The sequence below is a fragment of the Taurulus bubalis genome, assembly GCF_910589615.1.
Source record: "Taurulus bubalis genome assembly, chromosome: 17".
Taxonomy (NCBI): Eukaryota; Metazoa; Chordata; class Actinopteri; order Perciformes; family Cottidae; genus Taurulus; species Taurulus bubalis.
In genome coordinates, this window is record NC_136605.1 from 15368725 (window position 1) to 15382202 (window position 13478).

General features: G+C 42.3%; 1 protein-coding gene across 1 annotated transcript in view; it reads left to right on the plus strand.

Moving 5' to 3' along the window:
* LOC306749655 (septin-9-like) overlaps positions 1-12953 on the plus strand; it is a 77306-nt gene extending 64353 nt beyond the window's left edge. The window contains exons 4-12 of the mRNA XM_079232969.1: positions 3619-3828; positions 5337-5465; positions 5811-5892; positions 6173-6310; positions 8884-9001; positions 10242-10337; positions 10499-10595; positions 11271-11322; positions 11564-12953. Coding sequence (XP_079089095.1) covers positions 3619-3828; positions 5337-5465; positions 5811-5892; positions 6173-6310; positions 8884-9001; positions 10242-10337; positions 10499-10595; positions 11271-11322; positions 11564-11705 — 1064 coding nt within the window. The 3' untranslated portion in view covers positions 11706-12953. The remainder of the gene's footprint in view (positions 1-3618; positions 3829-5336; positions 5466-5810; positions 5893-6172; positions 6311-8883; positions 9002-10241; positions 10338-10498; positions 10596-11270; positions 11323-11563) is intronic.
* Positions 12954-13478: the final 525 nt, after the last annotated feature.

The following is a 13478-nucleotide window of genomic DNA, read 5'->3' on the forward strand; positions in this document are numbered from 1 at the left end:
TCTTTTATTAATGTCATGCTCCAACCTGCTGTCTCCTGACATCTCTGTTTACTGGCTAAGAACCATTATAGGTCTACAGCAATGTGGAAGCACATCATGGAAGAGCTGAAGGTATGAATGCTTTGGCCTGATAAATGTTCAGTTTATCCAGATGTTTTACTCCTGAGTCCTTCACCACTCTAGTTTGCACTCAAAACAGCAGAATTGACACTGTAAGCGTCACTTAAGGTTTGTAGTTTACTGAAATTGACGACACGGGTCTGAAATGGTTTACTACCTGTAATGGAGGTGATTGAGTTCCCTTGTTGGGTATAGCTAGGTTTCCCACAGTAATGCTCCACCACTTTGTGTTCTTTTGTGCGTGTTGTGTGTTTGCCAAGTCTTTTACGGTGTTTGACTCCACTTGCGCTCGGGCAAACTGGCGGTGTGCCCCCATGAAAGACAGTTAAAGATGCTTTGAAGAGTCTTGTTGCTTCTGTCTGGGAAACCAGCTCGTTGAGATGCAGGATACACGGACATCTTTCTGTCTCTCCTCCATTCACTCTGTGTTTTGGACTCTGAGATCGGTGTGTGCTGACTATTTGTTAAACAAAGCAGAGGGCTTGTTAGTACAATAGCTGTGGGTGGTATTGTTCGCAGTAGCCTGTACTCAAACAAGGAAATGAGACTCCTATTTTTATAAAAGATCTTGTATCGAATACAGGTCCTGTATTGGTTTGTACACATAAACATATCGAAAATAAAAGTACCAAAATAAATGGGCCTGATCATCTTAGCCTTAAAGTCTCAGGGGGGCATTTCATCTGCCATTCCATCATTGATTAGCTGAATCTAGATCAAATACATTATTCTTCATTTTCTCCCCTTTTAAACTCTCCCTCAACACAACATAAGAGGTATGGTTACCGAACTGGAGAAGCATTGGATCTAGATATCAAAAAGATGTAGGGCTGCAAAAAATGATAAATCACATTATCAATTAATAAGATTATTACTTTGATAAATGACTCAAATGTTCATCACAGTTTCTTAAAGTTCAGGGTGATGTCTTAAAAGTTTTTTTGGTCCAAAGATGTTCGGTTCACTATCAAAAAGAAATGCAGCGAATTCTTACAATTGAGAAACTAGAACAGTTGACTATTTGGTATTATTCCCAAAAATAAAACATTGTGTCAGCTTTGATCGTTTTATCATTCACTGTATTTAGATCTATTATAGTAACAGGGAAGAAGGAATATTATTTTATTTTAGTGTTTTGCAGGCATGGCTTCTTCTAGATGATATTTGAGTTCTCTGAGGCTGATACTTTACCTCAAGTGTCTGTTAACTCCATTCATTTTATGTCCATTTCCTTTGATGCTTTGCTGGCATCCTGCCTCAGGTGAGGCACAGTTGTTACAGCCTTGCCTGTCAAGGTGAGCTAGCCCCTGGCCAACATCTCTGTTTACAGCACATAGCTATCTAAGAAGTGTTGGCAGAGCAGAAAGGGAGCTTGACATGAAGTGGCAAGCAGAGGGATAGAAAGAAACAAAGGTTTTGTGAGGAAGAGATAAAGGTAATAAAAGGGGTGACTTCAGGGTAGTTTAGAAAAGGTAGACCAAATGTAATGTTGAAGATAGAAGGCAGATGAGCAGTGGAAGGGAGAAAGAAGTCAAAGTTGTAATGTCAGACTAAAGAAGACAGGGGAGTCTAACAGGAGAGACAAACAAAAAGAGATAGGGGGGGGGAGAGGAAGCTGATGACGGGAGGGATTGGACAGTATCAGTGTGTGGAGAGGAAAGGGTGAGGTTGAGAGAGAAAAGACACGAGCAGAGGTACGGGAATGTGGGAGGTGCAGGGGAGAGGTGGAGGGCAGTGAGTCTCAGTGAGTTGCTGACTGACTGCTGGAACAGGATGGGGAAGTGGTGAAGGAGGCCAGGAGTGCTGCTTCCATAGGTGGGTCTCTAGGACGCACAGGCACACCGAATCAGCGTTTGAATAATATATACTGTTGAGTTTCCACAGTGGTGTTATTCTTCACTAAATTTCTTCCATTAATCAATGCTGTGCCAGGTTGAAGTGTGTGTGCGTGTGGACTTTCTACTTGTCATTCCCTGTTGATTTAATTCCCAGAGTAGTACGAGTGAACTGGCTAGTTGTCTGGACTTTTTCTCCTTGTGGCAGGTCAAGTGTTGTGGAGGGAAATCTGTGTCTGAGCTGGAAGCCAATAGCTGTTTAATTCTTGGCAGCAGTTGACGGTCCGCGCGTTTTCATGTGCTTGTGCACGCCTACAGGTCAGCGATGTGATCAAATGGAGGAGTGTGTGTGTGTGTGTGTGTGTGTGTGTGTGTGTGGTGTCATGGTGTCCACTGTGTTTAAATGCACAAACGTAGGCATGTTCTCTCTCTCTCTGTCTGTGTTTGTGAGAGACCAGGGCGAACTGGGTGAGCGGATCAGGTTTCAGCTTCAGCAGTCCCTTTTTTCCGCTCTCACATTAAGGACAGTAACACTGCACCGTGCAGGGAGAGGGAGGCCTTGTGGGGGCGAGCAGCTTCATGAAGTACTGTACATACATACACACTGTAAATTCTTCACCTACGCTGACTTAACACATTGTTAAGGGTCAGCCACTTTCGGCATGCATATTGGAGACTGTTAACAGTGTTAACATATTGAAAGTGGAATATTTATCTTACAATTGGACACGCATCCGAAGGCATTCCACAGGAGGACATTAAGCTAATCATTATCAAAACAAACTGCAGGGATAACCTCCTGCCAAGTGCAAAGTGCTTTAATTCTTCATAGTATATTTTCTAATAGTTTTCTGTTGAGTCAAAAGTCAGTATTGGCATGAGACCAGCCACTCAGGCTGCTTGAAACTCAGGAGGTGTTTTTTTTTTAAAGGTGTTTGATTTAAAAATCAAGCTAAAACAACTCTGTCAGGACTCGCTCCAGTCCTCCAACAGGTGCAGCCAAAGCACTGATGAGCAGCCTTTTGTGAAATATACATTTGCTTTCCTTCAAAATGTTAGATGAGAAAATCCAATATCGTTCTTATATTCGTCCGTTACATGCAAGGCTACAGCCAGGAGCCACTTGGCACAAAGACTTGAACCAGGAAAAAACAGCTAGCCGGACTCAGTCCAAAGGCAATAAAATCCATGACCATCAACCATCTAAACAAAGTCTAAATGCATCAATTTGCAGTTTTATGGAGGATTATCTACCAAATTTGGCGGTGACCAATAACGTCCTCCCTCCTCCCTACATACTGTGTATGAGGTGTCATTGATCCTCTTTTTTTTCCTCCAAAACATCTGGTATTGCTTTAGATTTTTTTGCATCTTGGCAGTTTAGTTCAGTAAATTGTTCCTTGTTCAACAGGTGTTTTCCTAGGAGCTTGGATTCTTCTTGTTGTGTGGATGTTTTCCTATACCATCCTCTGCTATCAAACCACACTCTTGTCCACTTCCTCGTCTTACTTACATTACCTGGTTTTTATATATCTCACCAATAATCAGACATTTAACTGTCACTTCTAGCCACCCTCATTTCCTTCACACCCTTAATCCCCTCATATCACACCTCATCTCATTCTCTCTAACCTTCTCTCTCTCTCTCTTTCTGTCAAATCAGGGCCGGCGGTGATTCCCAGCTACAGCAGCAGTGCCATGTCTGAGGCGGTGATGCCGGATGCTATGGTGTCCCCAGCAATGGGCGGGCCGTACGGGGAGAAGGCCGGTGGCCCCGGGGTGGACTTCAGTTACGTGGGCATTGACGCTATTCTGGAGCAGATGAGGAGGAAGGCCATGAAGCAGGGTTTTGAGCTCAACATTATGGTTGTGGGTAAGTAGCGTGTGTGTTCACCAGCTAATGTTTCAGTCCTATTTTCCAGATTTAGTTTGCGCTAGAATGAATGTGTCCGATAGCACGGCTTCCTCACGGCGAGAACGTTCTACGTACTGCACACTGCAAAGATGGATTTTTTTGTCACAAAATATTTTTCTCATTCTTTGAGCCTTGTTATCCAGTGCAGACTCTGAAGTCAATTTCACATAGTAGTATCAACCCGCTACAATGACACTCAGTCAGCTGTTATAAAATGTGTCTGTTTCCTCTCTAATCGTGGCAGAAAATGGAGGCCTCAAACTTATTTTAATAAGCAGCCACTTAAAACTCTCCTTCTAATCCCTATGATCAGACACCTTTTAAACCAGGAGCTAATTACACGTGCACACCGACACGAGACGAGTCATCGTAAAACCCACACTGCCTCCCTACTGTATGTCTCCTCTAGTCTAGGTGATGTCGCGCCGGTTGGTCTTGTGTTTCATCGTCTCATAAAAAAATGTTTGTTTTTAGAAGCAGCCTTAGGCTCGAGACCGAGTTAAATAAAGTTGTGGAGGCAATGTTAAACAAAACTGAACAAACTTGGTTTCCATGTTTAGGTGACTGTATATACCGCCACAGTGCAGGAAGGAATGCAGCTGTTGCTTCCATTCTGGTTGAACAGATCCATGTTTGCATGCAACGCGTCATACGCTTCTTGTACAGAACATGCAACTGTCTGAGTTTGTCTCCATAAATCAGTGAAGATCTCCATGTTGACTTAACCCGAAGTTGAACTGTGAATGTTCGCTGCCCAGTGGGCCCCTCGAAACTCCTCTTCATTAGCCCGTGGCGATGTTAGCCTGGCGTACAGGAGTCACAGAGGGTCCCATCCATATAAACAGACATTTTAAGATGACTCACAGAGTCTAGAGTGAGTCTTGCTGGCCCTTAATTCATCTTATCCAGTTGGGGAGCATTTTATAAGCATTTTTAACTGCAACATGGACTTTAAGACTCACTGTATTATCATGTCCTTGCAAGAAAACAGCAACCATTCTTGCATTTGTATAGATTAAATGTGTGTGAAAATCATATAAATTAAGGTTGTCGTTTTCATATTTACATCCATTCTTTCCACTCAGCTCGCTAATTTCTGACGCATTGTCACCCAGAATTAAAAACTCAAGGTAGTATTTATTACAGGTCTGTTGGAAGGGAATTCTTTATTTCTTGTTGTTTAGTCCACAATAATCCACACCTTCTGATTGTTTTTAGAAAATAAAGTTGTTTCCCACGGATCCAATCTGTCTTATTGATGGTGTGTTTGGGTTGAAGTCATATGACCTGCTGCCTTTTCTAACATACACCTGCAGCTCGTCTCTGCTTCAGCCCAAAAACTGTCAGCGTGGAGTCGTCCAAACTGTCCAAATAATGGATCTTTTTTATGGCACCAACGTTACAATGTGTGGAGTGTTGTTTGTATCTGTCTCCATGTCTGCCTCTCTGACTGTTTTTGCTTACAGGACAGAGTGGCCTGGGAAAGTCTACTCTGATGAACACGCTGTTCAAGTCTAAAGTGAGCCGTAAGTCAGTGCTGGCTACCGCCCAGGAGAAGATCCCCAAAACAATCGAAATAAAGTCAATCAGTCATGGTATGGCCCTCCTGAACCCCTCAACTCTTCTCTCTGTCCTTTCTTTTGACCTGTTTTCAGTTTTTTCTGTCATTTGTTTGCCAAAAGTGTACAGTACGTTATCCTTATTTTGCTCTACTTTTCTTTAATTCTACTTTTCTTTAATTACCATAATCATGGATGAAACATCTTTAATTATACGGTATTCTTGGCCTCATAAAACCAGCACAAATTTGGCAGCTGTGCAATTGCAGAATCATGCAAAATGTTTTTGTTTTTTTTGCATCTCTAGCAATCTCTGTTCAGTCGGAGTTTATGAAGTGCAAAGAGTGTTTTTGAGATTAAAGTGTATTTATTTGTGTGCAGACATTGAGGAGAAAGGAGTGAGAATGAAGCTGACGGTCATTGACACACCAGGTTTTGGAGACCAGATCAACAATGAGAACTGGTACGCTACTATTTTACCATCATTACAGTTAATATATAAAAAGTGAAATATTCAAATTGTGTCTAACCAGAAGCCCCTCCCTTTCTCCTTACTTTTCCTGTACTCCGTCGCTCTATATCCTTATTTTCTTCCTCCTCTCACTCTCTGGGCGCCCCACTTACCATCGGCTCCTTTTACCCATCTAACCCCTTCTCTTTCTCTTTTCCTCATGTATCTGTCCATCTCTTCCCTTTCCTCTCCTCCCTCATCGTTCTCTCAATCCATCCCTGCCATGGATTAGCTGGCGGCCCATCATGAAGTTCATTAATGACCAGTACGAGGCGTACCTGCAGGAGGAGATCAACATCAACAGGAAGAAAAGGATTCCAGACTCCAGAGTCCACTGCTGCATATACTTCATCCCCCCGACTGGACACTGGTGAGGACACATGTAAACATGGTTAAATATAGAATGAGAACACAAGTTTACTCAAGTTGAACACACGCGGTTAAAAAAGATTGCGTTTTGATTATTTGTCGAACAAAACACTAGAATATTATCAATGTTGTCATCCGTTGCCTTTAAATGAGAAACAACACAACATGTTGGACGCTTTTAAAATAAAAGTTAAACATGTTGGCAAATACATATGTTCACTTTCTTGCCGAGACTTAGGCGTATGAACAGTAGATGAAGCCACCGCTAGCAGCTTGCTAACTTGTCTTAACCGTGCACTGTGGAGTAAACAAAACATTTTGGATTTCCATTGAGCGTAACTCATTAAAACACACCGAGTGCATCTTTCAGGGCTGACGAAAGCGCTGAAGGCATTTCCTTCCTTATATACAATTTGTAAATATATATCAGAATCAGAACTATTTATTTGCCAGGTATGTTTACACAAACAAGGATTTTTTTCTTGGCAGAAGGTGCATAACATTAGATGAGACGATCAACGACAACAACAGTGCAATAGATATTAAATGAAGTATTAAATAAAGTGCTCAGATAACAGTAATGTAAAGTGTATGTTAAAGTCAGATTCTGCATCGGCAACATTCATGTTCACTATCTTGTAGACTTCTTCCCTACCTCCGTAGCTGACCTGAAACTTGCATGAAACGTATGCTCAACACACTGTTCCGGCAGTTACAGTGTGTTGAGCATGTGTTGAGGATTTCCTAATCGACATGAGCATGTGCTAACGGATCATATAAAGATACAGATTTTCTTTGTTTTGATCGATTTGTTTTTGATGTGTAACATTTCTTACCCCTCATATTGAAAACACGCCCACACACATTTTCACAGCACGATGCAACATATCCCGGAACACCAGTGTCTCGCACGCACGCGCACACACTGCTCTCGCCAGGCCCTGAAGCAGCACAACGTCCCAAGTTTCACTCCCTGGATACAGAGACACACATCTGGCTCTGATCGAACTGCATAAACTGCCGTCCCTCTCCACACTGTGTTGGTTCAGCGCCTCACTGTTCGGAGCTCAGTGGGTTGGCGTGGACTAGCAGAAGAAATTAGTCTCATGTGTCCATCAAGTAATAGGTTCACGGCACATTTTATATCCTTTACTTTTGTGTTACTCTAGTCGAGTGCTGCGGCCGGTCTTGGGAAAATGTTGAAGGCAGCTGTGGATTGTCAGCCTTGTTTGAGCACACACACACACACACACACACACACACACACACACACACACACACACACACACACACACACACACACACACACACACACAGTCGATTATCAGCACTATTCATGGCCTGCACCTCTATTCATTTTTGTGTCATGGACTGTCTTTACTCTGGCAGGGGGCTGGTGTGAAAAGGCCCCCTGTCTCTGTGCCCCATCCAGCAATGTTTCATGTTGATCCTACTCTGCAGATGTCACATGGGCTGGCCAGCAGCTGCTCAAGGATTGCCTTAAAAAGTCTAATGGGAGAGAGGAAGGAAGGACGAGTGAGACAGAGTGTCTGGGAGCATGCAATCAATTCTGCACTTTTGTCTTTTTGAGTGTGTTCTTGCATGAGACTCCTTGTTAACAATAGCTGGCCTTTGTCAAAGTATTGTAAGCCAGGCCAGAATCCTCTACCATAACCACTTGCAGATGCTTTTGTCGAACTGCAAGACTCTCAAACTGAACACAACTCCCTTCAAACTCAGTAAATAGATGTCCACACGTATAAAGTATGATTAGGTTGTGGATGCAACAGTTTAAACTGTTAATCCTGTATGTTAGTAAGTACAGTAGTTCCTCCATCTGGGAAAATTATTAGGAACATCTGCCCCCTGGTGGAGGAGTTCTGTGTTACAAACAGTGACGTGTGGTGAGGTTTGTGGCTGGTGAGGCACTGACTCAGTCAGATTTGCAACTATATGAACCCAATAGAGTAGCTTTAATCCTCATTCAACTGGCAGCTTGCACATTGACTACTGGTTGTTTTTCATATTTCATATCAGCATTCTTTACACACAGGTCAGGTAGGTACATATTTGAACAATTTATAGCGGCTCAGAGAGCGCATTTCCTCGGCGCACTCCGTGTGCTTTTAATTTGCCATTGCAATTCCACAATTCATACTCATTCAATACAATTTAAAAATAGGCCATATAGCGTACTGCAGTGTATGCATGGTCTTAACTTCACTTGTAAATTAAGTCCATTCTTCTATCCTTCTGGACAAACATCTCCGTTGTTGTAAAAGTCCTCCTTATCTTTTAGTTTTAAAAGTGTAGAAGAAGAGCAACGGCTGAACGAGCATAAACCCGGCCTCTCATTGAGGTAGAGGTTCTGTTTGCATCACCTCTGTGCTTTTTCTCTGCAGTTTGTGAGGGGTTGCCCATCTGAGATGAGGCACAGCGCGTCACTGCCTCACCTTGGTGTTTCCTCTCTGTTTGAACAGGACATGCGTGAGGCTCTGCCTCACCTGACCGCAAGTCCCTAGTTACAAATTATGTAATATTTCTGGATTTCTTATTTTGTCTCTCCCCTCTCAGTCTGCGGCCTCTTGATGTCGAATTCATGAGACGTCTCAGTAAGGTGGTCAACATTGTCCCAGTCATCGCCAAGGCAGATACACTCACCCTGGAGGAGAGGGACTTCTTCAAAAAGAAGGTAACATTTATCTGGTGCATTTTCATCTTTTGTTTATTCTTTAATAGATTTTACTTTATAACTTTATCTAAAATGTCTCCTTTTTTTTCTTCCATTAATCTGTAATTTAGAAACATGCTCTTTTGTTTCTCTCCCTCTTCATGCGTTCATTTTTCCATGTTTGTGGAGCAGTAACCAGAGATAAGTTCCTGTAGTCGCTCTCTGGACAGTCACAAAACATGGCTCGATTCCAGCAAGAGCTCAAGAGCATCTGTCTCTTTCTTTACCCTTTACTTTCTACACTTCCTCTCGACGGTTAATAAGGCTGCAGCCGTTCATTTGTATGTTTTTATTATTGTCAGTTTGCAAGGATCTCAGTATTTCTCCTCCTGTCATTAGCAGCATAAACCCATTGGTTTATGTGTGCATGCTGGTGTGTGCATGCGTGTGTGTTTGCATGTGTCGGTGCATGGCAGACCTGGTGTGTACACATATAGGCATCCATCTTGTGAGGTTTTCGGTTTTGTTTGTATACAGACAGCGATTAACGACTAAAGCCAGACTTTTGGAGTAGATTAGAAGGTAGATTAGTGTTAATACCACTTTAATCTGTACACTGTGCAGATTTAGGTAAACATTTGTTTGATGTCTCGCGGGACTGCATCAAGCTCGTCTGTCTAATTACTCCTGCAATTAAAGGCTTTAGTTTGTATCCTTTCAAATCTGTAGTTGTGTTTCTCTTTGGCTATGTTCACTTTACAAGGTGCAAATATGTGACTCAAGTACATACATGTGATTCTTTTTTCTTTTTTTGCATCAGATTTTTTTTTTGGGGGCGGGGGTCTGGGCCATTTTCATATATGGTCCTAAATCCAGTCACTGATCATGCAACTTCTGTGAGAACGTTCGTATGGGAATGCATGTGTGTTTTTCCACGTCATACTTGGATCACTCACCCTATCAAGCAGTAACGTTGCACATCGAGTCATGCAGAGTCATGTCTGATTTAGGAGTATCATCTTTGTAATGAGGAACCCAATTCTTTTAAATTCAGCAGTATGCCGACAGTCACTGAACTCCTGGCCCTCTTGTGTGACAGTTTTGGTTGCATGTGAGACGTTTCAGAGCAGACATCCGTTCCCACTGTCAGATATGGGTCACGTCAAATATGAATGTTAACATAAACGGCAAAAAGATGTAATTGAGCATGAAGCCCTGTCATGTGAACATAACTTTTTATCTTTGAACATGCTCTCACCAGATCAGGGAAGAGCTGCGAGCCAACGGGATTGACGTGTACCCTCAGAAAGAATTTGACGAGGATGCCGAGGACAGAATGATCAACGAGAAGATCCGGGTGAGGGAAACTCATACATGTGGAGTTGCGACTCTATTATCTTCATTTATGCTCAGACATGTCTTTCCACGGAGCCCTGTCATCCTGTTAACTAATTTTTAATGTACTTAAAATGAGTAATTTCTGACTCCGCTATCTATTGATATGCAATCCATGAGCAGGAGATGATCCCATTTGCTGTGGTGGGCAGCGACCAGGAGTACCAGGTCAACGGCAGGAGGCTGCTGGGGAGGAAGACCAAGTGGGGAACCATTGAAGGTATAACTCTCTCCCCTCGTCTTTCTTTCCTACCATTTCATAACCTATTCCCTATTTCACTTTTTAGTTTTTTAAATTGTTTGGAAGAGACACTGCAGGAGAGAACATCTCAGTATGTAAATAACTGACTCTGAAGTGTTTTCTTTTGTCGAGAAGAAAAGACAAAAGGGAGACTGGGTCGGCCAGTCAATGAAACAATGCTCCATTCAGTGTTCAGACTGGTTGTCGTGTGCCATGCAGCTGGCTCAGGCCTCTAGCAGACGTACTCTGTCTGAAGAGGCATGATTTGTTTGCTTGGTTCCCTCACCCCACACGTCCCCTTTCCTCTGACCTAGGAAACGAATGCACCCCCCAAAATCTACATGCAAGACCCCCTTAGCCTGCTTAGGGGGGCAAAAGCCAGGATAACTTAGCCCCTGTTGTATCACTTATTTCAGGCCAAGAAGTCGTGCTCCCCGACAGGGGGAAGAGGTTTATCTCTTTAGGAGGACTCTGTGTTGGCTGAGGGCATTTGAGTGTTGAGACGACACACAGTGAGATCACTGATTCCATCTAGTGGACTGTTTAGGAACCTAAAGCAACAAAGCTTACCTCACAACTGTCATACTGTCTCTTTTGGGTGTATTGGCTCACTTTCAATTATTTCTGATAACTCGTAACTTCTGTTTCTTTCAGTTGAGAACATAGCCCACTGTGAGTTTGCCTATTTACGGGATCTCCTCATCAGGTGAGGGGGATTTTGTCTCCATATCATTTTGTCTTGGTCTTCATTTTGTCTGTTTTCATGCAGCCGTGTGTCGCTGTGTCAGTGCGTTTCATGACATGTAAAAATGATCTGCTTTGAATGATAATTTGCATTTGACACTGTTATTCTGCAAGAAGGTTAATATGTAAATGCATCCAAGTGGAGTTTTGAGGTTTGTCCATCTCTTCTACTGGTTTCTAATGGGTTTGTATGTTTCTTCCAGGACCCATATGCAGAACATTAAGGACATCACCAGCAGCATCCACTATGAAATGTATCGTGTGCGGCGCCTTAATGAGAATAACACGGTGGTGGCGCATGCCAACGGTGTGCCAGAGCATCATCTTGCCGCCCACGAGATGTAGACGCCTGCTGCCTCCCTGCATTCGACCTCAACTGGTTGTAAATTAATTTGCTATGAGACTTTGACCTTTATCGACAGTCTTCCACCGCTCCATCCATCTCACAGGTGGGATAGAAACTTAAAAGCCTGCCAGAGGGACTTTATTTTCAATGACTGTCGGCGGCTGAATGGACTGTTCATGTCCGTTTATTGCCTCATTAACAAACACTATCCTCTCACTATCGCTGACGGAGAGAGTGAAGAGAAGTTTGATTCTTCTTAATGTGCTATATCTAGATTTTACCTGCTTCCAGATCTTACGGTTAACTTTTGTGGTTTTTCCTTGTGTTGCCTAACATTAAAGCATCAGCCAAACAGAAACCACTTACACTTAATATCTTCCATTGTCAGAGTTGCCTTAACCAGAAACATGTTAATCTCCTCAACTTTTACTTTTATGTTTTTTTCAGCAGTGCTTCTAATTCATTATTGCACTCGATCACTACATTGTCTGTCATTGCCCAGTATGTTGGAATGGGGCTGGACAGCACATACAGTCATGTCTGTCTGTCAGTCAACACTCACCATAGGTAAACAAGAAAAGGTTATCAACTAGCACATCATATGTTTGTTTCTTTTTTCGTCACAAGCTGTGTTTTGCTTTAACCGTTTGTTAAATGTTAACTATGGATGTTGGCATCCTTTTTAAATTCCCATTCATGTCATTGTTTATTAATAGAAATATCTTAAGAGTGATTTAAGATGAATAAGTATTTATGCATGATATAAGATGTGAAAGTTTATCGTCAGTTGTGGTCCACTTATCCGATTATTCAGACGCACACACACACACACACACACACACACACACACACACACACACACAGAGAGAGAGACACATATGCATACATCCTTTTCCTGGTTTTGGGCCCATCGTAGTGCCTTATTTATTGGAGAACGTTTGCTAGCATTTTGGCTGAAACTGGAAAGAGAGCAGGTTTGTTGGTGCCAAGTTGACAACATTTGGTTATTTTTCAATCTTCTTTTTCTTTATCTCCAGTCTTCCAATGACCGGCCCACTTTTTCATCTATTTTTCATGATATACCAATGATCTTCATCAGTTTGAACCATATATATTTCCCTAAACTGCCACTGTCATGCTCTGTGCTGTATATTCTTCTGTGTTCTCATACATTTTTTGTACTTGTATTATTGATAACAATTGTTCTTTTATCTTATTTTAAAGAAATAAAAATTAAAGTTGTAAATATATAATTTCTTTGATTATTTATTTATTTATTACTTTTGCAATAATGTACATTTTCCTTTTTAGAACGACTGTATGAATCGTTTCTCCCCATTTATACATTTGCAGCCTGCAGTGAAGCTTTGTGTGAATTCATCCGCTCACGTCCTCTGACTGCAGAACATCACACTTTATAGACTGTTCTGCACCACTGGATCCCCAAAGCATTTAATTGCAGATTTAATTCGCATTCTGACGCATCTTAATTGCCGTGTCATCAAGGTTTTCCTTGATTAGCCTCTGAAATCAATATGGCTGCCTGCCAGGTCAGTGCATGGCTGATTAGCACTAATTACTTGAATGCAAAAGTGGCTGTGTTCCTCCTTTTTGTAAGAGAGATGGGAGTCCTGAGCAGAAAGGGCCTCTGATCGGTGTGAGGATGTGCCGATGTCAGCGTCCTGAGGTACTGGAGCAGCAGCAGAGAGTAGACAGAGCTAACGGCTTATGTCAAGTAAACACTACTTCAATCACAATAGCTCTTACTTGAT